A 27189-nucleotide genomic window follows, 5' to 3' on the forward strand; every position below is an offset into this window, starting at 1 on the left:
GTTGGGACCAACTTGCCTGGCCCCAGGCCACTGCGCTCCTCATGGGGCAGCACAGGATTGGATGATGATGATGATGATGAAAATCATTATGTCTACATGTAGCTGTAGCCAAAGAATATACTGCAGAACATTTGGAGACACTATGACACTAATCATGCTCTAAACTGTAGTAAATAAAATGGTATGCGATGATGAGGTGAAAAGAGTAAGAAGTCACAGAAATAAATAATCTCTACCTAACCTGAGAGTTGCCGTTTAGAGAGAATCTGCTGTGCCATTGGTGTACAAAAATAAATAAATAAATAAAATAATAATAATAATAATAATAATAATGTCAAATGGTTTTTTGTATGCCAGAAAACCATTTACTATGCAGGGTGGTAACCATATAACCAAATTATGGCACCTGATGGTTTAGTGGGTAATGAAGGCATGCCAGTCGGACTGAGCCGGTGAAGGTTTATATCCAAGGGGTGATTGGGGTTTATTACTCACGTAATGCCACTCAGGGATGAGAGGCTGGTCACTCTCATTTTAAATGTCAGGAACAACTTGCTTGTCCCCAGGCTCCTATGCTTCTCATGGGGCAACAGGATTAGATGATGGATGGATGGATGAAGAATAATGTACTTCTTTCAGTTTTTGATGATACTTGCTCACAGAGAATGTGGTGAAGTATGTGTCATTTCATTTAATACTCCTTACTTGCCACTAAGTGACTGCCCATTGTTCAGAAGATGATCACTACAGGTTGAGTAGAGAATGGCAGGGATCAGCTAAGGTGGGAATGTAAGAGAGACTCATTGATATCCAACTGTAGTGAAGCAGTGGGGTGCTTGAAAAGCCCACATAGCCAACAGGCTATGTGGGGTACCTCTCTTACCTCATTGGTTTACATCATGCACTTGTACATTAGGCTTGGGACTGAATTCTGACTGGTACAGTGATTGATAAAATAAGTTTTGTTCTACTTATACAGTACAGTAGAACTCAAACTTGTCAGTCCATTTTGTACAACCCAACTACATCACTGTATCAACCAAGCTATGGTCACCTGTGTAAATTTTTCATTGATATGTACCTCAGTCATCACACATAGTACTCTAAATTACCTATGTGTTTTCACCCCATCTCGTGATGCATGTCACAGTTCTCAGATCCCAAGATATTACAATATGTGTTTCAGTATTCTGCTTAAAAACATTTAAGTCAGTGATGTCAAAGTTAAGGCAAGTTAAACAGTTGCCTATGAAACACTGCATCACTGAAGCCTTTTCAGGGGGGAACTTTGTATAGAAATATGTGCTGAAGATTGCACAAGCTATTTGCCTTGAAAAATTACTATTTTTGCAATCACTGAGAACTGCATTTCTAGAAAGAATTAATGAAGTACTGAAGTGTGAAATCTGCTGTTCTCTAAAACCTTCATTAATAATTATACCACTGTATTCTGTACTTCACACAGTCTATTCCGATGCCACAATGGTGTTCCTAAGGAAAATCTTTACAAGCCAAACAACAACAGGATCAGTGGTATCACAGTTCAGAGGATGGCAAAATTTTATTAGACACTTTTCAAAGGCACAGCAACTTCTTCCATGAAGGCACTGTATCATGGGCTTGTATTTCCTTCATAATCATGGGTTGCAAAAGCAAAGACTGAAGGGAAAAGAGCGACTCCAAAAGGCATATCTTTATTCACAGCTTAATACAATGTAGGTTAACAGTGTCAGTGAATATAGTTCCCTTCTAAAAACTGAACAATTTATAAACAACCTGTAGCTGAATACTGTCAACAATTCTACTGGTAATGAACATAATGTGTAACACTGGTACAGCAGTTAACTCACCTAAATAACTGAAAACTGCTGAATGACAAGCCTAATTGTTCCCTGTACACCAGAAAACAATTGTACAATGCTGAGTGGTAACCATACTGTACAGTATAACCAAATACAGTAATTTTGTGATGTGGGGCCTGCCATGATGCCCCTGATAGCTAAGTGGAGAAGCAAATGTTGTATCCATTCAAAATCAAACCTCCACATTCTTCCCCTTATCCATACCTTGCTGTGGCAAGGTGTTGTTTATGACAAGGGAACATTGGTTCATAGCACAGGAATGCTCTGCAGGTGCAGTTGTTTACCTCTGATTGATGGGTCTGCCCAGCAAGGAAATGGAGGTTACTTAGCACCAACGACAACAATAGCAGCATAGCCAAAATATTGTCACATTAAGCCCCCTCAAACAAATGTAAATACAATACCAACTAGCTAATCTTAATGAATTATGAGCATTTTTTTTTCATAAGGCACCAAACAATTACACATACATACTTAATGAAATGCTGTCTTCATGTGACTACATTGAATGACAAGCCAAATGTTCTCTTAAATCCCAGGAAATCATTTACAGTACTACTATGAACGGTAATCATAACCTAATTAGATACCTGGTGATCTAGTGGTTTGTGGTCCAATGGTTTTACATTCAACGGATGACTGGAACTTATTGCTTATACAATACCACTTTTTTTCTTAATGTTTCCAACTCTGGGCATAGGCTTCACAGCCTATTCCCAAGGCCCGGAAGTACTCCTTCATACCATACACCTCCACATGTCACCATCTCAGCACTAACAACCACCATCCATATTGAATACAGGTACACTCGCTCCAGAAAGTATCGGTGCACTGTGGGTCCGATGTCATCCGGAATTATTCGACCATGTGGCAATGATAGCCTGTTAATACCTGTATATATTATAACATTTATGGCCATTCCCTACTCATCATGAAGGACACAAGAGGTATCTGTTATAGCAGTCATTTATCGTCAGAGATGCCTGCGTGTGGGAGGACAGAACCGCAATTTCCAGTTTCCTTTGTTCCGTGTGTCATAATATTTAACATATAGTCTGCACCAATACTTTCTGGAGCGGGTGTACATGCTAAGGTTGTTTCATACAGGACTGATGTATTGGTATTAGCAGGGGTATTTTTACATGTTGGTGGGTCGTCTGGAAGATCAGTAAAGTCTGCTTTATGAAATTCAAATCCTTAAACTGTTTCCTGCCCTAGCCAGGATTCGAAACTGGGTCCACTAGGACTGCAGGCCAACTACCTAACGATTCAGCCAATGACTGATATCATCAACATCTAATCCTGTGTTGCCTCATCCATGAGAAGCGTAGTACCCCGGGACTAGGGAAGTTGGTCCTGACATTTAAGATGAGAGTGACCAGCCTCACTTATCCCTGAGTGGCATTACGTGAGCAATAAACTCCAACCATCCCTTGGATATAAACCTACACAGGCTCAATCTTGCTGGAGTGTCTTAACTACCCACTAAACCACCAGGTGCCATAGTTTGGTTATATGGTTGCCACCCAGCCTAGTAAATGGTTTCCTGGTGTACAGGAAATCATTTGGCTTGTCACTCAGTGTAGAATCACCCATAGACAGAAGAGGAAAGAAAGATGGAAAGAAAGACAGAAGAGGAAGGAAGGAAGAGAGGAAAGTACAGTCATCCAAAAGCTGCACTACATCCAGTGAAAGGTTAGTGAGTGCCCCCACCTACCACAGTGATTGATAACTCTCACCTTAAAATGTCTGGGCTTTGTAGTGTTGCCACAGACCTCAACACTTCTGATGGGGTTATAAAGGATTGGATGATACAAAGATACACCGATAAATAGACTGACAAAGTGCAAATCTCTGACTGCATAAAAATATCTCCAAATACATTAATACACCACTCTAACCAAATGTGTGAGTGAAAAATACAGATGTCAAGACGGCAAGGCAGCTAGGGTGTGGCATGATAGCAAGGTGGACAGATTTCCATTATGATGGTGAGCCTCATCACCTAACTTGGCACTTGCTGGCTTCCACAGTCCTGCCACACTCACTCATCAAGTCTATGCAATGCAGCCCAGCAGGTGTCTGGATGACAGGTTTCCTTGTGCAAGGGATTCAAATTGCAGATGTGTGTAAAACTGTGTTGCAGTGCAGGGAATATGCACAAATATGCAACTGTGTTTACAATGTTATTTTGCATGGGTATGCTTCAAAATATCAAAACTTTATTCATAAAACTGTAGGGGTAATATGGAGGAAACTGACAAATTAGCATTAAATACAACCATGGAACCACACAATGACAGACAATTTTTTTTTTTTTTTTTAACCAAAGCCCTAACAGCAAACAAGAACACAAAAACAGTACCATAACCAATAACAAGGACTTACTGTATTTTAAGGAAAGAAAGTACAAGTCACTCAAGCCTGGAATGAGTTGCCTAATTACTCTGGGGCAACAATTTTGGGCACAGCAACAGAATTTCAGCATCATTTATCAGGTGATCATTGTCATCAATCACACTACATGAAAATCATAATTTACTGATGTACTGAAAGAATAAGAAGTCACTAATTTTATGATTGGCAATGCAGACTGTATCTTTGGGATGAAAACTTTGCTAGGTCCATACTCCTATATATGTAAATTATGTAGCTATTTTAGTTATGCATTATGAAAATTACAAGAATTATTTGAACTATCCTGTACACTAATACTACAACTGTAACATGCAGTTGCCAATACCAAAAGTTAATCAAACTTCCACGACAATACCACAATCATCAATGGTCACATCAGTAATATTACTTAGTTTCATGGTCTTCTCGATAATATTTAACCCAAACTCAACTTGACCAAATGCTGCCTCTTCCATCACATTTCCTGCCCCCTTGGTGTAGATGCGGAAAATTGAACTGATCTTGTCCTTTTCATATCGCCCAGCCACCAGTCCTGCAGTGACTGGGACCTTTCGACCTGGGTCAACTGGTGTTTGGCAATTGTTATTGTCTTCTGGGAGTCCCTGGCCCCCACTTCCATCACTCTTCTCATAGTCTCCTCCCCAGACATGCTCTCCAGGCAGCCCCTTCCACCAAACACGATGAAAGTGTGTGCCACGGAAACAAGGACCAGTCTCACCTGTGCAAAGCTTTACAAACTGCCGCCCTCTCTGTGTGTCACCTGTTAGTCGCACGTAAACACGACCTTGCTGGTGACCTCCCCATGACAGGTCGAAGAATGCAAGTCTTGAATTACAGTCCATACATGACATGATGTATTCCAACTGGGGAAAAGATAAAATAAATCAATTTGTGATGAAAAATATCTTAACTAGAATGCATCTGTAAATTATTCATTTATTCATCATCTACTCCTGTGTTGCCCCACAAGGAGCGTAGAAGCCTGGAGCTTGGCAATTTGGCCCTGACATTTAATATGACAGTGACCAGCCTCACTCATCCCTGGGTGGTTTTATATGAGCAATAAACCCCAACCACCCCTTGGATATAAATCTGCGCAGGCTCAATCCGACTGGAGCGCCTTAATTACCCACTACACCACCAGGTGCCATAATTCACTTGGGGTATTTTCTTTAAACTTCGATGTCTTCATGCGTTGATTAATGACTGTCATAATATCTGAACCGAACCTAGATATATTCAATAGCTACCAGTCATAAAAATGAGATTTGGTTGAGAGTCTCAAAAATTAGGGCCCACACATACGGACACAACTGAAAAGTTATCTATCCAACACGTCCGTAGCAAAAATAACAACTGAAATTTTTAAGTACACTGAAGTCAAATGGCCACCCCTTGGGGGATTATGGCACTGGGCACAGACAGATGTGAAAAGAAAAATATGGTGCTGTTGTTGCAACCCCAAGCTCAAATGGAAGTGAACCCTGTGGACTGCAGGACTGGCCATTTTAACTGGTCACTTCTGGAAGTCTTTTGTTGAGATTATGTTAATGGATTGTTTGTATGCTAATAATATGGTACATGAAGTGAATAATGTCCATTGTGTTGTGGGGGCAGCACTGCAAGGTGAGTATAGTGGACTGTTTGCGAGTTGCAGAGAAGGATGACGAATGCATCATACTCTGGCTAGGTGTATTTACCTGGTTGTGATTTGTGTGGCAGGTGGAGGTGCCCATCATCCACCCACTTAGTGTAGAGGTACCCTATTTTTAGGGTAGCTCTACATCGAGCGGCAAGACAAATGATTTCCTGCAAACCAGGGAATCATTTACAATGCTGGGTGGTAACCTTATAACCAACCAACATGTGTTCCCTATGTGACAGCAAGTGGGTTGGCAGAGGGTTAGTGCCCCTCCCCGGAAAACAACTAACTAAAAATATGAACAAGAAGCCTCGGACCAGGACTGACCAAAAGATGATGACTAAGGACCGTACAAAGGAAATGATATGGATGGCGACCTGGAATGTAAGGGGTGCAAATGTTGGGATGAAAGAGAGAGAGATTGTCCAGGTGCTTGAGGGTGCGAAAGTGGATGTATGTGGATTAACTGAAACTAAATGGAGAGGAGAGAGTGTGAGAGAATGGGAATGTAGATGGGGGATATGTGCGGCAGTAGGTGAGAATAAGAGGGCAAAAGAAGGAGTGTGTATTGTTGTGAGTAACAGATGGAAGGAGAATATAAGAGAGTATGGATCAGTTGGTTCACGGATTGTGTGGGTAAGACTGGAAGTTGGACTACAAATGTGGGCGATTGTGTGCGTGTATGTGCCAACGCAAGATCATGCAAACAGAGTGAGAGAAGAGCTCTGAACAAATGTGGAAGTGTGCATGGAAAAGTTTGAAAGGAATGAGAGAGTGTTTTTGATCAGTGATATGAATGGTAAAGTAGGGAACGTGAAGGTGGATGGAGTAGTTGGTGAGTGGGGTGTGCCTGCTGAGATAGATGAGAATGGCAGTGCTTTAGTGGACATTTGTTCCGGGAGGGGGTTGGTGATAGCCAATACCCTCTTCAGGCACAAAATGATCACCACAGGTATACATGGCGAGTGATGAGAAGGGTGTATGATTATGTGTGTGTGTGGATGAAAGGCTGCAAAGATGTGTAATGGATATACAGAGGTTGGGGGAGTGGACTTTCTGACCACCATTTGGTGGTGGTCAGAATCAAGGTCCAAGTAAAATGGAGAAATAGAAGAAGGGAAGGACAGGAGGAAGGAGTAGATGTAAGGAGAGTGGAAAGGTTACAAGAGGATGAGAAAAAGGCAGAATGTAAGAGGGAAGTGGAGGAACGATTGGGTAAATATGAATTGGAGCAGATGGGGGACATGGAAGGTGTGTGCAAGATATTCACAGAGGAAATATGTGCAGCATATGAGGTGGTGTGTGGGGTGAAGAGAAGACAAAAAGGGGTGCAAGGAACAGCATGGTGGAATGAAGAGGTGAGACAGGGTGTGGCATAAAAGAAGAAAGCATATAATGAATGGATGAGAAATAGAGGCATGGAAGAAGTTGAGAGACAAAAAGGAGAGTTATATGTAGAATGGATGAGAGAGGAGAAAAGATTAGTATGAGAGAGTAAGAAAGTGGATGAGGAATTTGGAAGGAATTTGAGTGTAAAGTGGAGGGACTGTATGAAAATATTCTGGAAAGAGGTAAAGAGAGTTAGACGGGGGAGTGAAAGATAAAAATTATATATTACTAGTGGAGAAAGGAGAAAAAGTGAGCAGATGGAGGGAATACTTTAAGGAATTGCTGAACGTATAGGATGAAAGTAATGTGAGTATAAGTGGCTGGGGAATGGCTGGGAGAAGGAAGGAGGTGCGAAGACAGGAAGAAATCAGTATGATGGAAGTTGTGGAAGCAATGAAGAAAGTCAAAATGAGGAAAGCCCCTGGAATTGATGGGGTGTGTGGTGAAATGCTGAAGCATGAGGGAGAGATAGTAGTACAATGGATGTGGAAGATGTGCAGATTGGCCTGGGAGGAAGGTACAGTCCCAGATGATTGGAAGTCAGGTATAATTATTCCTTTGTACAAAGGGAAAGGGGAAAAAGAAGTGTGTGGTAATCATACAGGCATTTGTCTTCTTAGTGTAATAGGAAAAGTATACGGTAGGATACTTATTGACAGAGTTAGGGAAATAACAGAGGAATTAGTTGAAGAAGAACAGGGAGGCTTTAGGAGAGGAAGAGGTTGTGTAGATCAGATATTCATTCTTAGATCTTTAGTGGAAAAGTGTCTAGAGAAGGGAAAGAAGTTGTATGCAGCCTTCATGGATTTGGAGAAAGCCTATGACAGCGTGGATAGGCATGGATTGTCGAAAGTATTAAGAATATATGGAGCAGATGGGAAGTTGCTGAATGCTGTGAAGAGTATGTATGGGGGTGCTAAGGCTGCAGTGTGTGTGGATAGTGAACTGAGTGAGTTTTTCTGTTTGAAGGTTGGGTTGAAACAGGGATGTGTCATGTCTCCATGGTTGTTCAGTCTGTATATGGAAGGGGTTATATAGGAGACACAAGGTAGGGCAGTGGATGTTGGAGTGGCCCTAATGAGAAAGGGCAGTGTTTGGAAACTCCCTGTACTGTTGTTTGCAGATGATACTGTGTTGTTAAGTGAAGACGAAGGGGAGCTGCAAGGCTTGGTGGATGAGTTTGGGAGTGTGTGTAAGAAACGGAATTTAAAGGTGAATGTAGGGAAGAGTAAAGTTATGGTCTTCAAGAGAGGTGAGGTCAGTGAATGTACAGTGAGGCTGGATGATGAGGAAATGGAAAATGTGAGTACGTTTAAGTACTTGGGTAGTGTAATGAGTAAGGATGGAAGTTTGGAGGGTGAAGTGCTTGAAAGGGTACAACAAGGAAGAAAGGTTGCTGGTTCCTTGAAGGCAGTGATAAGAAACAGGGTATTTCTCTCAGCCTTACACCTCTCACATCCAATCCACTTATCTTTTTAACCAATCGCTCATCCATTTTCCATATGCCCAAACCATCGCAACACTCTCTGCTCAGCTCGATCAGTCATCTCCCGCATAACTCCAGCTTTCCTTTGCACTTCATCATTTCTCGCTCGATCCATACGTGTCACTCCACGCATATTCCTCAGATGTCTCATCTCCATTACTCTCAATCTCTTCCTCACTGCTACTCTCGCATTCCATGTTTCAGCCATATAAAACTGAGTCAGTACTACTACTCCCTGATACAGCCTTCTCTTTACATCCATTCTAAGTGAACGACATCTAAATACTTTTTCATTCCTCCCTGCATCTTTCCTACTTCGTTCATTCTAAACTTCACCTCTATATCTATTCTTCCATCCACAGCAACATGTGACCCTAAATTCTTAAAACACTCTACCTCCTCAAGCAACTCACCATTCAAAACTACATTCATCCTCCTCCTATCTACCAACTTCGTACACTTCATCACTTTACTCTTATTCTCATTTACTCTCAATTTCCTCCTTTCACACACTCTCTAAACTCCTTTATCGTCTCGATCTCTCCTCCATATCAGCCACCAGTGCAGTATCATCAGGAAACAGCAGCTGGTTCAGAGTCCACTCTCTCTCATCAGCATTCACCAGACTTAAACCTCCACCTAACTCTCTCGCATTCACCTCCCTTGCAACACCATCCATATAAATATTAAACAACCAAGGCGACATCGCACATCCCTGTTGCAGCCCCACTCTCACTGGAAACCAATCGCTCACAGTATTTCCCACTCTTACACATGCTGTACTATTTACATAAAAACTTTTCACTCCTTTTAATAACCTACCATCTAGTCCATACAATCTCAAAACAGTCCATGATACCTCCCTGTCAGTTCTATCATATGCTTTCTCTAAATCCATGAACACCCGTAACACATCCTTACCTTTCGGCAAATACTTGTCACACACCTGTCTCACTGCAACACATGATCCACGCATCCCCTCCCTCTCCCAAAACCACACTGCTCATCACCAATCACTCCCTCTGTACCCTTTCTAACTCTCATAATCAACACTCTACCATAAACCTTACCTACAACAGCCAACAGACTTATACCCCTACAACCAGTACACAGTGGTGGGAATTAATGTGTTAATCATTAATCCGTTAATAATGGAGCAAATTTTTTTATTAACGCGTTAATCCGTTAATTTTTTTAGCGGATTATCATTAACTTCCTTTAAAATTGCCATTGATTTTCTTTAATCCGTTATTTATTTTCTGTTACAGGTCATTTTAGGTCAGAAGCATTTTAAATCATCATTTAAATTGTCAGATCGACAGTATCATGGTGACTGAGCTAACAGAACTTTGGACTGTGGAGTGATCATAGACTCATAGTGATGGCATCTCAATTAAGTACATCGCAAGAGTCTATCCCCTTGTCTCAGTTGTCTGTAAGTGAGAATGAAGTTGGCCAGGACAGACTGGACAGTCAGGAAACTGTTGTGGCTAGTGAGGGTGACGTCGGCAAGGCCGAGGTGGATAATGACTCTGAGCTGCCTGAGAACCCCTGGCTGCATCTTGACAAGTTTGCGTCCTATAGGAAAACAGAGGGCAACAATTTTATTTTTCAATGTAAGGTCTGCATGCCCAAGCAGCATGGGGTCAGAGTCCACAAGAGCAGCAACAACAACATTAAGAGCCACTTCAAGAAGAAGCATCCTGTCAACTACACAGAGGTGGAGGAGGCTTGCAAGGCAGCATCGAATCATGGCAAGAAGAGGCATTTCTCTAGCCTAAATCTGTCCAGTGATGGATCCACTCCACCTACTGTTAGGAAGTTAGTCAAGCAACCTCGCCAGCGGTCTATTTGCGAGTCCTTTGGCATAAGTGCCACTAGTGCTGGCGTCACTCAGGCTTGTGTGGACAATGCATTTATCAACTTGGTCGTCTACAGTATGTACCAGTACAGACGGTGGACTGCCCTTGGTTCAGGAAGTATTCCAAGGTTCTGAATCCCAGCAAAATGATTCCCTCCAGAAGGACCTTGGGGAGAAGAATCATTGAGTTATATGACGAGAGGAAGGAACAGCTAATAAAGTAATGTACCATTTAACAATTGGACACCATCAGAGCCAAGAGGCCCAAGCTGTCTGATGAGAACTTCAACATGTTGATGTTTATGAAGGGGAATGAGCACCTGCCTATGAGGAAGGACTCAAAGAAGAAGTACAGGAGGAGTAGTGATAACCTAACTGAGTGATTGTGTCATTTGCATTTCTATTAATTTTGAATTCTAACTGTATATTTTAAATATTCTGGGGTATTAATAAAACTTTTCTAGGTTTAAGAGTCTTTTATAAAGAAAAACTGAGTTTCACCTGTTAAAAATTAGCAAGTAGCAGATTGGTGGCCTATCAAATTAGTGACCAGCCAAGTTAACATTTTAAAAAAATAGTGGATTAACGGATTAACGTTAATTTCTGTTAATTTAATGGAGGAATTAGCTGATTAATTTTAACGGCGCTACTTGACAGATTAACGAATTAATGGTTAACGAAGCTAATGTTTTTCATTAACTTGCCCACCACTGCTAGTACATTCATACTTATCACCCTTACTTTTATACAACGGAACCACACACACACTTGCCCCATCAATTGGCACCACACCACTCACAAAACACACATTCTGCAATCTTACTAACCACTCAAAAACAGCAGCTCCACCACCTTTCAAACATCCACAGCACACCCATCCATACCTGCAGCTTTTCCTACTTTCATCTCCTTTACTGCCTCCTGCACTTCCTCCATCATAATCAAAGAATCATTCATCTCTCCACACACATTTGTTCCTTGCACCCTTCCATCTGCAACCATCTCAGCCTCCCTTTCCTCCTCTACATTTTAACAATCTTTCAAAAATACTCTGCTCGTCTCTTCCTTACTGCATCAATCTCAATTAGCATCCTTCCATCCTCTGCCTTTACCCCTTATCAGTGACCAGCCTCATTCATCCCTAAGTGGCATGACATGAGCAATAAACCTCAACCATCCCTTAGAAGGGATAGTTAGGATTTATTGCTCACATTATGTCACTCAGGGATGATTGAGGCTGGTCACTCTCATCTTCAGTGTCAGGACCAACTTGCCTAGCCCCAGGCTTCTACGCTCCTCATGGGGCGACATAAGATTGGATGATGGATGGATGGATGGACAAATACAGTACATATCTTTATCATCATCATACAATCCTATGTTGCACCATGAGGAAAATAGGATCCTGGTGGCTAGGCAAGTTGGCCCTGACATTTAAGATGAGAGTGACCAGCCTTACTCATCCCTGAGGGGCATTACATTAGCAATAAACCCCAACCACCCCTTCAAATGAATATAAACCATAGTAAATAACCCTTTAATACAACCTTGACCTGTGGAGGGGGAACAGAAGGAGAAGTGATGGTAGGCCTGTGAGGCAGATGCGCCAACCAAACAGACAGAGGCAGGGAATCCGTTGGAAGTGAGTGTTCTGGGTCACAATATACTTAAGTGGTCACATGACATGTAAGTTAGCAGCAGTGCCTCCTCAACTCTGAATTTGAAATCAATTAAAAAATGGCTGACATACATGGTGGCTGTTCTTACAATTACTGTACATCTGTGAAGAACTTTTTCCAAGAAGACTACACAGCTACTAAATTATTACAAGATTAACATGTGTTACGAAGAGCAGCTGGCTGTCCAAACTGTAAATTATCATATAATTATAGAAAACTTTCACTCTCATCTTAAATGTCAAGACCAACTGCCTAACCCCGGGCTCCTACGCTCTTCATGGGGCAACGTAGGATTGGATGATGGATGGATGGATGTATTATTTCATGTTACATTGTTTATAAGGGCTCCAGTATGCTTACATGCATTGGCCTTTGTAACCTAATGGTGGCTCTCCATGTTGCTCAACCTCTGGCTGCCTACTGTGGATGTTGGATAACCTTTAAGAAGACAAGGCATGGGAAACAGTGCCCTTTTGGTGTTTCAGACTACAAAGGCACTTTCTTTGCTGGCACATATCTCAAGCCAGCAAATATTGTGTGTTTTGTAAACCACTGGCTACAGAAGGATTAGATCCATGACACTGTCTTTCAGTGCCATCAATGGGGGAGAGACACAAGTGTAGACTGGTGAAGCTTCTGCTCAGAGGTCACTGAAAACTGGCTTTATATTCATGATCATATTGGTGGCTTGGGGATCCAGTCACTATGGATAGGAGTGCTGCTACATTAATTCCCATCACCATGAAATACATCGGCCCAAACTGTGTTGTGTACAGTGATGGCTGAGGGGCATATCTTAAACTCACTGAGGAAGAATATGTTATATGACTGACCACCAAGAGCACTCTGTGGACCAAACAATCCCCACATACATATGAAGAACACCAAGCAATTGTGGCTGGACTTTAAACAGTTGGCCAAGAGGTCAGGTTTGAGAAGTGAATAAATTCACCAGTTCAGTACTTTGCTCACAACCTATTCCTCCTTGAAGATCATCTGTCTTCCACAGTAAGACAAAGTGATACTTGCTCTCAGTTGTCCCTCTATTCTGAAGCATCAAGAAGATTCTGATGAAGACTCTGATGTCCCAGAACAACAGTCTTAAACATCCGAACATTAAGGTATGATTTATGCAATTTGAAGGTTGAGTTTGAAGGCACTGAAGTAATTAATGCTCTTGGGGAGGTCTGGGAGGTGCTGCTCCCCCAATTTCTGGTGTTTTTTGTTATGGTTCAATATATTTCTACCTTTGTTTCTTTTAAAAATTTGCCCTTTAAGATGTGCTCCTGGCCCAAAACCCTTGATTTCCCACTAGTCTCCAGTTATGCTCAGATGGGAGGGAAGGGGACATAACTCAAAAATGACTGATTTGTAATAGATCTGAAGGTTAAATTCCACTGATTCACAACAACAACAAAAAAACACCAAAAACACATATTACCATAACTGAAATCCATGGTTGTTAAAAATGGCACACTGACCTATGTATACAGTAGATAGACAGACAGATAAAACCAACCCAAATGATAAAAAACAGACAGCAAACTGGTACAAAAGACTACTAGTACTTGCACTAAACACAAGACACCAGTAAATAAGCAAAGGCAAAAGTGATTACCGGTAATATGTAAGTCTTAAACACTCAATTATAATGTTATTTAAATGCAAGAAAATTCATACAAAACACTGTATATGGACTCACTGGCAGCATTCTTGATCCTTCATTTATGTTTTTTGTTGGAGTTAATGACTGAATGCAAATTCTACCTCCATCAGCCTTTAGCGCTGACAAAATCTTTCCTGTAGGAAGTTCTTTGAAGACATATATTTGGTTGTGCATCCCACTTTCCACCTTCAGAGACTGAAGGCATTCAAATGTCATATACAGAATTTCCTGCAAAATATGAACTCATTAGAATAAGTATTGTGTTTACAATGGAACAATATCTCAAGGCTTTATGAAGCAAAATGTAACTCCTACAACACAGACCAACTACTGCTTTCACTTCATGCTAAAGTAATTCTGAAAAGACCCCTAATAACACTAGCCAAGTATGATCTAGAAAACAGGCAAATATAAATGATCTACCTTGAAGAGAGAGTGTAACAGCAGAATGGTACAAGTACAGAACTGACTAATATCTCTGAAAATAAAATGTCTTGGCATACAATAGGATAAATAAAAACGAAAAATAAACTCTTACTACAATACAGTGGCATCTCCAGTGGCACAGCTATCTGATACTGCAAGGTTATTATGCTACAAAAAACTAAGCTAGACAGTAAATATATAGAAAAACCAATATAATGACCTACCTGCTCCTGATTACATGGTCAGAGTCACCTTTTGTTTCCCCACTACCTCTCACACCTTGCCAACACACAAATGTTTAGATCTCTACTGTGCACACACACACACACACACACACACACAAACACACACACACACACACACGGAAGCTGAATACACTGACTGGATTGACATTATGTTCAGATCGAGACAAACACGATGTCACAAAAGACCAAACACTCATAATATCACACCTTTACTTGCCACACTTGAAGTGAAGCTTTGACCTTGTTGGAGGGACCTAAGTCACGAGTGAGAGGAGTGGAAATGAGTTACTTGAGGGGAGCCTGTGGAATCAAATGGAGAGACAGACTGACAAACTGAAGATGTGAAGGAGCATTGTGGTGTGGATGTGGATGTGTTAGGAAGCACTGGGAGAAACACACTGAGGTGGTCTGGCCATGTGAAGAGGATGGAGAGTGAGAGACTGACAAGGAGAGTGTATGTGAGTGAGGTGGAAGGGGGGAGAGGGAGAGGGAGGCCAAGGATGAGATGGAGGGATGAGGTGGAGAGGTATATGAGAGAGGGGGGTGTGAGCTAGGAGCACAGCAGTGAAATGGCGGGGGACAGGGCAACATGGAGACAATTTGTTTGTGGCCACCCCTTACAAGCTTAAGGCATCTGCCAATTGACAGATAGATACTTGCCACACTATCCAAAACTGCACTGCAAAACAACACTACCACAGAGACCACTATACTTTACAGTGCTAGTGGGCTGGCAGTTAATATTTGATCTTACCTTTAATACAAGCTTAATTCTGCCTGTATTCTGAGCACCCTTGGCCTTTTCTGATATCCATGACTGAGCTTCCGTAGACTGACTATCGATTTCTCGAAACATGGCTAATGCCTCTGGAAGATATTTTGCATCTGGGTATTTTGCACATTCACCTTCAAGTTTTTCCACTTTTTGTGTACCATCCTGAATATATGCATTTAGAAGCTTCTGTTTCTTCTCCATGTTTTCATATGCAGCCCTCATTAACATTGAAGTTGCCTCTAGCTGTGAGCTATACCTTTCAAGCTCTTTTACTGATGACCTGAGGCTGTCTGCTGTTGCTTTTACAGTACTTTCAGACTGCTGCTTCATGTCCATTAATGCATCTTTACGAGGTATTATGGAACATCTTTTTGTATTGTGATCAAATGAAGCACACTTGTCACACAACCACAGTTTACATTTAATGCAGTAGGAAGTGCATTGAATACCCAGGTCGAGACATTGGCTGTCATGATAATTTGCTGGCAATGCATGCTGTGATGTGGAAGAATTTGCAAGGCTTTTTCTGCCTTTCCCTTTACTACTGCCACCAACTGTCACAACAGGTGTAGAAAAACCCTGTTCCAAACTTGGAGAATACTCAGTGCCAGACTTGTTAGTACATGAACCATTATCATGATTAACTGATGTGCCTTTCTTACCAGATATATCAGTATTAGCTGAATCTGGTTTAACAGGACACTCTAAACAAGGAATTTTAGGGCTGTCGGTGGGTCTTTCAATACACTGTATGCATAAAACATGCCCACACTTCAAGGTCTGAGGTATCTTGACTGTGCAGTTAATGATTTCACCACAACAACAAGCATTCCGGTACTTTCTGAAAGAAAATCATAAAAACATTATTGCCTGTGTCAGTTTCTACTGTCAGCATGAAATGTAAATTAACTGACATCCTGTATAGTAAGTAGCAACATGTCCAGGGGATGTAGCCCTTCCATGATCTAAAGTTTTTATTTTGGCCTAATATTTTGACATAGTTTGGTCATGTGGAGAGGATGGGTAATGAGAGAAGAGGAGGGGGAAGACCAAGGGTGAGATGGAGGGATGCAGTAGAAAAATATATGAGAGATGGGTTTGTGAGTTGGAGGGAAGGCAGCCAAATGGCAGAGGCCAGGGAAACATAGAGATGATTTGTTTGTGACCACTCTTTAAAGATTAAGGCATCTGGCAATAGACTGACAGGTAGATCTCAAATCACGAAACAAATAATCATGGACCACAAAGAAAATTTATGCTGAATAACAAGGCACCAGTATGACTGGTGTTTTAGGATTCCCTAACGCAATAAAATATTACCTTGGTTGCTGAGCTCCTTGTTTCTTACTACTGCACTCACAGTCCTCAAAATGGCCACCAAAAGCCCCAGTCTGATTTCCTGGCTCATGTTTTCCATGAAATTCTTGGCCACAGTTACTGCATTGTGAAGAAACATCCTGCTGCATACGTTGACATTCATCACTTCCTTTGCTAAATGCAAGACTTTCTAAGTTGTCCTTGCTCATCTGTCTGCTATGTTTGTCCTCTGGATTGATTCCATTTTTACTCTGAGCCCCAGCAGAAACAGTGTTGCAGACTGCAGTGTGGTTCATACCATTTGTAGGCGTTCCTGCTAATGCAAGCCAGAATAATAATAATAATAATAGGAATAACAGTAATAATAATAATAATAATACAGTAATAATAATAATAATACAGTAATAATAATAATAATAATAATAATAATCCATCCATCCATCATGCAGTTCTACATTGCCCCATGAGGAGCGTAGAAGCCCGGGGCTAGGCAATTTGGTCCCAACATTTAAGATGAGAGTGATCAGCCTCACTCATCCCTGAGTGGCATTACGTAAGCAATAACTCCAACCACCCCTTGGATATAAACCTTCACTGGCTCAATCCGATTGGAGCGCTGTAATCACCCACTAAACCACCAGGCGCCATAATTTGGTTATATGGTTACCACCCAGCGTACTAAATGGTTTTCTGGTGTACAGGAAACCATTAGGCTTGTCACTCAGTGTAGTGTCACCCATAGGCAAATGGAAGATGAAAGAATGAAGGAAAGAAAGAAAGACAAAAGAGGGAGTGTAAAGTCACCCACATGCAGAAGGACAAGCAAAGAATGAAGTAAAGAAAGACAGAAGAGGAAGGAAGGAATGGAGGGAGGAGAGGAAAGGGCAGACACCCAAGAGCAGCATTACATCAAGTGAGTGGATGGTGAGTGCCACCGCCTACCATAAAATAATAATAATAATAATAATAGTAATAATAATAATAATAATAATGTTTATTCGGTTTGGTGATCAGAGTGGCACATTAAACATTGAACATGTGTTTATATACCAGCCATGCTTGAAACCAACCAAGGATAACCCAATAAGGCCTCTGTGGCGTATTCCCATTAACACGTGCCCAATGCACATCGATCTTTTATCCATGTATCCTATGCATGTTCAGATTGGTACTTACCAGAACCATGATGATCATTCTTGTGTTGCTGACTCTGATGATCTGGATATCTCTGCTGTTGGTCTTCATGATTGGAATATCTATTACCTCTGCCTTTTTTTCTCCTATTAACCATTTCAGTACAATTCCTCGTAGTTTCACACACTGGACAAATACTCCAAATGCTGAGCTCTATTTGTATTAAAAAGTTCAGCCTGTTTCTTGTAACCTGTAAAAGAAGAAAGAAGATTACAATTTCATCACCTTTGATTCACACTAACTAAAGGACTCACAACAGAGATGTCAACCACCAATATGAAAAAATCCAAGAAAAACAAAATTAAAGTTTGGTAAGTTATAACATGTTACTTCTCTTGAACCAATTAAGCTACGGAAATCATTCATAAAACTGAGTACAGAGCATGCTGATTTCTATCTATCTGTCACCAGATGTCTCAATCCCACCAGGGGTGGCCACAGACAAATCACCTCCATGTCGCCCTGTTCCCCGCCATTTCACTGCCCTGCTCCCAGCCCACACACCCCTCTCTTGTATACCTCTCCACTCCAAAACCTCCATCTCATCCTTGGCCTCCCCCTCCCTCTTCCCCCCCTCCACCTCACTCACAAGCACTATCCTCGTCAGTCTCTTACTCTCCATTCTCTCCACATGGCCAAACCACCTCACTGTGTTTCTCCTAATGCTTTCTGTCATCCACACCACAATGCTCCTTCACTCCCTCATTTGTCAGTCCGTCTCTGCAAGTGACTCCACAAGCTCCTGTCAAAATAACTCATTTCCACTGCTCTCACTCTTGATTTGTGTCCCTCCAACAAGGTCCAAGTGTCACTTCCATACACTAGAGATGGTATCACAATACTGTCATGCAGTAACTGTTTCACTTCCATACTCACTTCCCTGTTTCTTATCACTGCTTTCAAAGAACCAGCAACCTTTCTTTCTTCTTGTACCCTTTTAAACACTTCACCTTCTAAACTTCCATCCTTACTCATCACATTACCCAAGTACTTAAACGTACTCACATTTTCCATTTCCTCATCATCCAACCTCACTGTACATTAAGTGACTTCATTTCTCTCGAAGACCACGACTTTACTCTTCCCTATATTCACCTTTAGATTCCATTTCTTACACACTCTCCCAGACTCATTCACCAAGCCTTGCAGCTCCCCTTCATCTTCACTTAACAACACAATATCATCTGCAAACAACAGTACAAAGAGTTTCCACACACTGCCCTTTCTCATTAGTGCCGCTCCAACATCCACGGCCCTAACTTGTATCTCTTTTATAACCCCATCCATATACAGACTGAACAACCATGGAGACATGACACATCCCTGTTTCAAACCAACCTTCAAATAGAACAATTCACTCAGTTCGCTGTCCACATGCACTGCAGCCTTAGCCCTCTCATACATACTCTTCACGGCAATCAACAACTTCCCATTTACTCCATATATTCGTAATACTTTCCACAATCCTTGTCTATCCACCCTGTCATATGCTTTCTCCAAATCCATGAAGGAAGAATACAACTTCTTTCCCTTCTCTAGAAACTTTTCCACTAAAGACCTTAGAATGAATATCTGATTTCATTGGTACAAAACAGAAAGAAAATGGTCACCAGACAATGCTTTGTTTGCATGTACAAGACTTGTTTACATAGTATTTGTTGTCATCATCATCATCATCATCATCACCTACACTGCTTTTCCCACCCAAGGGTGGGATGTGAAAGAGTTCCGAAAGAAAGGAAAGAAAAAACATGCTGCATTTTGGTGTATAAAGAATTATTGTAGGTCAATTAGGGCCGATTTTACGAAGCGCGAAAGGAAATTATCTTACGCTCGAGCAAGTCTCGTAGCACACTGACTGGGGCAGTGGGGTGATGCTGGGTGCAGGGTAGGTTGAGCGCGACAGAGGAATACACGGAGACACAAGTAGTGCTTTGTTCTCGCCCAGAAATGGATGCAAAACCATTCCGTAACCAAAAAACGGGCCATTTCATTCAAAGCAACCGGCATCAAATGGTAACGAGTGGTTGAAATGTGCACAGACATTGCCTGCATCAGATGGTAATGAGTGCCTGAAATCTGCACCACACCCCCACACCCATAAACACCAAAGGGTTAATCTTGACCCCCAAGACCTTTAATCCCAATGGCTTTGCATTCTCATGAAATTCCTCAAGGGCACTCTGTAATATCTCCAGTGACTCCACTAGGATAACTGCATCACCTGTAGAGTTAAGGTCAGCAACCCTGAAACTGCCAACTGGTACTCACAATGACTTTGACTCAGACTGGCAAAGTACCCAATCCTTACATGAGTTGAAAAGCGTGAGCAAGGACACATCCCTATCTTACTCCATTACTTACTGGGAAGAAGGTGGATGTTCCTTCTCCAGACATAAGAACACTCTCAGTGTGTGAATACACGCCAACAATCAGTTGGAGTATCTCTGTAGGGATTCCATGGAGTCGTAGAAGTTCCCATAGTACCTCCCAATTTATTGAGTCAATCACCTTCTTGATAGCCACATAAGGTGCGAGCAGACCTTGTCAATACTCGAGGTGACATTCCTCGAGAACTCAAAGAGGAAGGGTGCAGTCAAGTACAGTATACAGTAGACATCTTAGGTGCAAATCCGGATTGCTCAGGCCTCTGAAACTTTAGCAAGTGATCCCGGATATGCATCACGAGAATGCGAGCAAGTACCTAGCCTGGTACACTGTGCAAAGTAATATCACAGTAGTTGCAAGCACAATAGTGTCCTTTCCCTTTCCAGAAAAGGGTGACCAAACCCCTTGTCCACTCATGAGGAATGATACCAGTCCTAGAAGGTATGATTAGGGTAGGAGTGAATACTGATAAGATGTAGTTTGGGTTTACTTTATGTCAGGAAAAGGAACCACTGATGGTATATTCATTGTCTCCCAGCTACAGGAAAAATATATAGGACGGAGAAGGAGCTCTGTTTTTTGCCAATTTGGAGAAGGTCTTTGACAGGGTCCTAGGGAGGTGGTGAAGCGGCAATGAGAAAGCATGGGATTGAGGAGTGGCTTGTTAGAGTGGCTATACTGTATATGTGAGTGCTCACACCCAGGTGAAAGTCTATCTATCTATCTATTGCCAGACGCCTCAATCCCGTTTGGGGTGGCCACAAACAAATCGCCTCCAAGTCGCCCTGTCCCCCGCCATTTCACTGCCCTGCTCCCAACTCACACCCCCCTCTCTCATATACCTCTCCACCCCATCCCTCCATCTCATCCTCGGCCTCCCCCTCCCTCTTCCCCCCTCCACCTCACTCACATACACTCTCTTCATCAGTCTTTCACCCTCCATCCTCTCCACATGGCCAAACCACCTCAGTGTGTTCCTCATAACGCTTCCTATCACATCCACATCCTCACCACAACGCTCCCTTATATCCTCATTCATCATCCTGTCTCTCCATGTGACTCCACAGGCTCCTCTTAAATAACTCATTTCCACTGCTCTCACTCTTGACTTGTGTCCTTCCAACAACGTCCAAGCTTCACTTCCGTACGTTAGAGTTGGTATCACAATACTGTCATGTAGTAACTTTTTCACTTCCATGCTCACTTCCCTGTTTCTTATCACTGCTTTCAAAGAACCAGCAACCTTTCTTCCCTGCTGTACCCTTTCAAGCACTTCACCCTCCAAACTTCCATCCAAGTGACGGCCTTTAGCCGGACAAATAACACGACGCCCTTTAGCTGTACGAAATGAGTGATGACCTCTAGCCACACAAATACCGAGACGGCCTCAAGCCACTCAACTGCTGCAACCCATCCCCCCTCCTGCAGCAACTGGTGACGGCCTTCAGCCGCACTCAGAGAGAGATGGTAACGCCCCCTTTCCTGCAGCTTCCTCTGGGAGTAGGACACCAGTGACGGCCTTCACCCACACCTCAACTGCTCATCACTCCCCGTGCAGGACTCCGGCGACGGCCTCCAGCCGCACCTGTGGACAGGTGACAGCCGTCAGCCGCACCTCGCCTACGGTCCTGCCTGGAAGTCAGGCCCCAGTGATGGCCTCCAGCCGGACCGACAGGAAAGGGACGGCCTTTAGCCGCCCTCCTCCTGTTGCCCACAGGACCTCAGCGACAGCCTTCAGCCGCGCCAGGGAGAGACACTCCAACAAAAGTCTCTCATCCCCCTGAGACTTCCCCTGTGAGGGACGACCCTCACTTGGCTCACCCTTCATGTAGCTGAGCGGGACGCTCCTCCGTTTCTCCCCACAGAGGCAGCCCCCAGGAAGAGCTTTCCTGTCTGGAGGAAATTTGGCAAGGACCCTGTGCTGTCCCCGGGAGCATGTGCAGTGCAGCTGGTGCCCATGGGAGACAATCAACTGATGGACTCCCGCTGGAGGTAACACCGAAGTTCAACCCTGATGGCAGCCCGACGGGAGGGAGACCGCAGACGCCAGACTCCCCGAGGCGTCCCTTTAACCTCGGGGCATGACCTCCTCAGCCCTAGATGACAATGACCTCCTCCCCAGGGTGGGCGCAGACAAGCATGCCTACTCGCTCTGTTTAGCCCGAGCCCCGAGGACCAGCCCACTCAGCAAGACCCCACGAGCAGAGGGCTTCTCACCATGTCCAGCAACAGCCCACAGAAGACAGCGTCGTCCCTGAAGGTTGTCCCGTGACCCTTATGAGAAGGGATACCTGATGGGACCCCTCCAACACCTGGCCGAGACCTGGAGGCCACCAGACTCCTGCATCCTAGTCAGAGCCTTCCAGTCCGCCCAGTGTAACAGTGACTGACTAGTGTATGGAGTGATACTGGTGCTCATATTGTATACTGTGCCTGACTATTACCCTGGTGACTGAGTAGTATACTGTGTGTCACTCATGTTCATATCGTGTACCGTGTATGTCAGTACCCTTATAACTGCATAGTATATTTTGTGATACCTGTGTTCATGTTGTGTAGGCTACTTGTGACCGAATAGTATACTGTGTAAGACTTACATCCATCTTGTATACAGTGTCTGTCTAGTGTCCTTGTGACTGGACAGTATCCTGTGTGACAGTGATACACCACAGTCCAGTGGAGCCTTCTAGTCTGCCTAGCATATTTGAGACCAAATAGAGTACTGTGTAAAATGCCCGCGGCCGGACCTTCCGCCCCGCCACCCCTAACACCACCACCGGGCCACCACCACCCCACCACCCGAGTAGGAGATAACGAGGAGGTTAATGACCCAGGGCAAAAGGGTCATCCAACCACCACTGACCTGTGCCCCTTCTCCCCGCAACTGCCCCAACGCCAGGTGAGCCTAGATCCGCAACAACTTCAACGTCGGGTTGACCATCGACAGCAGTGGGGTGGGACTGATATGAAATCAGTCCCTAGTAGTATTGTGGTGACGACCACAGCTTCACCCCAGAAGGGCAGGAGGTCCCTTGGTGAGCCACGAGGTGTTCGCACCTCTGCCACAGTGAGCCACGAGGGAACATCACCCTCTGCCACAACTCTGGTGAGCCACGAGGGGCTAGTACCCTCCGCCACAGTGAGCCATGAGGGAACACCATCCTCTGCCACAACTCTGGTGAGCCACGAGGGGCCAGTACCCTCTGCCACAGTGAGCCACGAGGGAGAAATACCCTCTGCCACTACCAGACCAGACGGTCCTTTAGTGAACTGTGAGGGAGAAATACCCTCTATCACAAACAGGGCAGGAGGCCCAATAGTGAGCAATAAGGGGCCAACACCCCTAGCCACCCCAAGGGTAAGAGCCCCTTGTATAAAGCCAAAATTGGGTCCCAGGGCCGATCGACCTGGCGGCACGGCTGTGTCGGAGACGAGAGAGAGTCGCCTCTGTGCTACCCTCCCTGTGTAAGAGAGAGAACACGGCCTCCGTGTGTCCTCTATCTTCAGCCAACTCCTGCAGGAGTAGCTGGACACCACCCGGGAGAGTTGCCCCGAAGGTGTCCCCCGAGCAAAGACCAAGTCCCAGTCAGGACCTACCTCCCACTCCCGGGAGATTCTTGTCTCCCCCAGGCACCAGCAGGAGACGAGGCCGCAGCCCACACCTGACAGCGCGTCCCCTGACAGACCTCCACAGTCCCCGGACCCCCAGGCGAGCCCAGCAGCCTACCAACGCTGTCCTCCCCCTGCCTCAGAGCCTCCGACGCCAGACACGACTTCTCCACCTGTTTGGCTCCAGTCCCGAGGGCCACCACACCAGGTCGAGGCCCCACATAGACGGGCCTCCCTGCACCACGACGACGAGACCCTGAGAGGAGAGTCTACGTCAGGTCGAGGCCCCACATAGGCGGGCCTCCCTGCACCGCGACGACGAGACTAGAAAGGAGGGTCTACATCAGGTCGAGACCCCAGGCAAGAGGGTCTCCCTGCAACGCCTCAGTGGATCGGACCCGGGTCGAGTCTCCCCCCAGCGGGTACGGTAATTCCCGCCACGGGTAGAGCCCCCGGAGGTCCCCTTAAAGTGACAGAGTGATACCGCCCCAGAAAAACGGGCAAGATCAGTGACATCCCCTCCTATATCCGAGAAAGTGAAACAGGGACAGTGATACAGTGACAGTGTGAATAAGAGGGATCCCACCTATAAGTGCCCGTGATTACTTGCCCTTTATTAAAGACTATAATTCTGGACCCGTAAATTTAGTGTTGTTCCCCCAGCCCAGAATAGAGGAGTTCCCCCTTGCCAGTGTACGCGCGGGCTAGTGTCACCGCGCTTAGCCCAACAAGTCAATTGTAGTGATCTGCTCCCCCTGTCCTTTTATAGTAATATTCCTCCCCTAGACCATTAAACCTATATATTCCTCTTGTGCTAGTGAACTAAGACCTTTTGGGCTTTGATGAAAGACAGTCACATCCACTTATAGAACCCCACCCCATTGTAAAGTGTAATTACAGTATGTTAAATATCCCGTGCTATCTTAACGTAACTTTGTATATCTGTATCCCCTGTCCAGAATATCATTCTGTGTAATATCTTAACGTAACTTTGTATATCTGTATCCCCTGTCCAGAATATCATTCTGTGTAATATTGTAACGGTGTTAGAATTAAGGTAATAGATGTGTTAAAGGTGGACTGCCTAGTTTTTATGTCCTGTTCCTTTGTTGGTGCTTTACTTCCGGTCCGGAAAGAGGATCCCGCTCAGTCGTAAAATTTTTTTTCTTAGTGTTTTTAGTACGAGGAGTCGGCTTAAAAACACTCGGCATAACACTGTGTGTTACTGTTACTTATATTCATTCTGTATACTGTGAGTTGTAATTGGGATCAATACACGTGTAAGGCTGTTGTCCAGAGTTTTTATGTCCTGCTCTTCTCGTTGTGTGTTCTAGCCCCGGTCTCGAAAGAGAACCCAGGCTCAAGTGTTTCTAGGACGAGAAGTCGGCCTAAAAACACCTAGCATAACACACTAATACTTAAAAATTTCAGTAATGTTCTACAGTCTGCTGAACTTAGAAAATGGGCTTTCGACTCCAAATCATGGGCAGAGTGATAACTTGCATGTAAAATCGTTTATGCTCATTCCTGAACCTGCATGCGTGGGCCTTTTTATATCTGTGACCACACACACCAACAGGGCGTGTGTGCTTGGCAATCCCCAGGTCCTGTCCTCCCCCCTTTATTTATTTATTCATTTATTTTTTTTTAACCAGCCCATATCCCATTAACCGGGCTAATGTATAGCCCGGCTATATGTGCAGAAAATCTTGAACGAAACGAACGATGTCTGTGATGCTGTTGGAGATTAATAACCCTGACGTAGTGTCAGAAACATGTAGATACGGATGATGTCACTGAAAATACTTGTATTCGATCGAAAACTTTTTATAATGCAGCAAATTACTTGCTATACATTAACATTAATAACGCAGGCAACGCACGGATTGGGGTGAAGGGGGCGTGGGGCTTGGCTTACCCCCCTATTTTCGCATGATATCGTTATAACTGAACAACGTAATTTATCAGAATATCTACAACAATACCTTTGATTAATGTTATGGCATTCGTGTATGTTTAGACGGATTTGGTAATGAATCATGAGAAATTGGTTATGATTGCAAGGTGATTCCGCTACGAATGGACAGTTTGCGGTTTTGGACAACCATGAATTAGGAAATTTCCTTGTAACAGTTCATGTCACCTCCCCCACCCTCCACCAAAGAGCGGGATCCGGCCCTGTAAATAGAAGAAAGTTCTATTACCATATTCCTGCATCACATAATTGTTTCAATTCAGTGTCTGCATGTGAGTAATGCTTCTTGTAAGACCCTACTTATGTGAGTAATGCTTCTTGTAAGACCTTATGGTAAAAAAAAAAAAAAAAAAGTTAATTCTTTTATCTATGCTGTCATGGGATATAATTTCATCACATACGCATGCCATAAATTTTTATCATGGCTGGCAACAGTGGTTGTATGGATCAGCTGATGGGTTGGCCATGACCACGAACCGCACACGTCCACACAGACCAACACACCTACTGACAAGTCGCCACACACTTCCAGTGAACACCATTCGGGTAACGACGTATTCTTCAAACATAAAACGTTTTTTTTTATGTAAGCTGAACTTCAAATCTGGCTTATTCGAACGTATGCTGAGACTGTTGCATAATTACAGCAAGTTTCAGTAACTTCATGATTCCAGAAGCCACAGCTACAATATTACTAAAGTATTCCATTCTAGCATGCATACAGATGAAACGTACTTACAACCGTAATATAGGCAGAATTCAGTGAAGTTGATTCACTGAAATGCATAAGTGCAGAAATTGCTCGAATCCATCAAGACGACATACTTTAACAGTATCTGTGTCCTTTTGTTCGTAACTGGTAGAAATTGCTCGAATCCACCAAGACGACATATCCTTAACAGTTTTTGTGCTCTTTTGTTCGTGACTGGTAGCCGAATGCAAAGATAAACACAGTTAACTAAGTATGAAATAAACATACCTGGCCTCTGCCACTACAACTTCCTCGAGCGTATACCACCAGACGAACGTGTATGAACTGTGCGAGTCAGTGCGGCTTCTTATCAGTGGCCATGGCGACGCTCCGTGGATGATGCTGGCTGTACGATGATCAGACCACTACAAAATGTCGTTTATTTCTGCATGTACAATGTTCTGTGTGACCATCTTTTCGGCTGCAGCTTAACGGTCACCTTTTTAAACGTATGATCTTCAAGATATGCTTTCCTCTCAGTTATTGACATTCGTGTTTATGCAACA

The 27189-nt window shown here is 43.6% G+C and overlaps 1 protein-coding gene across 1 annotated transcript; it reads right to left on the bottom strand.

The window, feature by feature from the left end:
* Window positions 1-1691: 1691 nt before the first annotated feature.
* On the bottom strand, window positions 1692-26969 carry LOC145414510 (uncharacterized). Its single transcript, XM_080284030.1, has 6 exons — window positions 26912-26969; window positions 17943-18150; window positions 16770-17079; window positions 15429-16290; window positions 14040-14231; window positions 1692-5143 (listed from the first exon to the last, which is right to left on the bottom strand). The coding sequence occupies exons 2-6, from the start codon at window positions 18055-18057 to the stop codon at window positions 4616-4618; spliced, it is 2007 nt and encodes a 668-aa protein (XP_080140156.1). The 5' UTR covers window positions 18058-18150; window positions 26912-26969; the 3' UTR covers window positions 1692-4615.
* Window positions 26970-27189: the final 220 nt, after the last annotated feature.

The sequence above is a fragment of the Coenobita brevimanus genome, chromosome 100 (genome assembly GCF_032717465.1).
Source record: "Coenobita brevimanus isolate Jiangsu-jjx chromosome 100, ASM3271746v2, whole genome shotgun sequence".
NCBI lineage: Eukaryota > Metazoa > Arthropoda > Malacostraca > Decapoda > Coenobitidae > Coenobita > Coenobita brevimanus.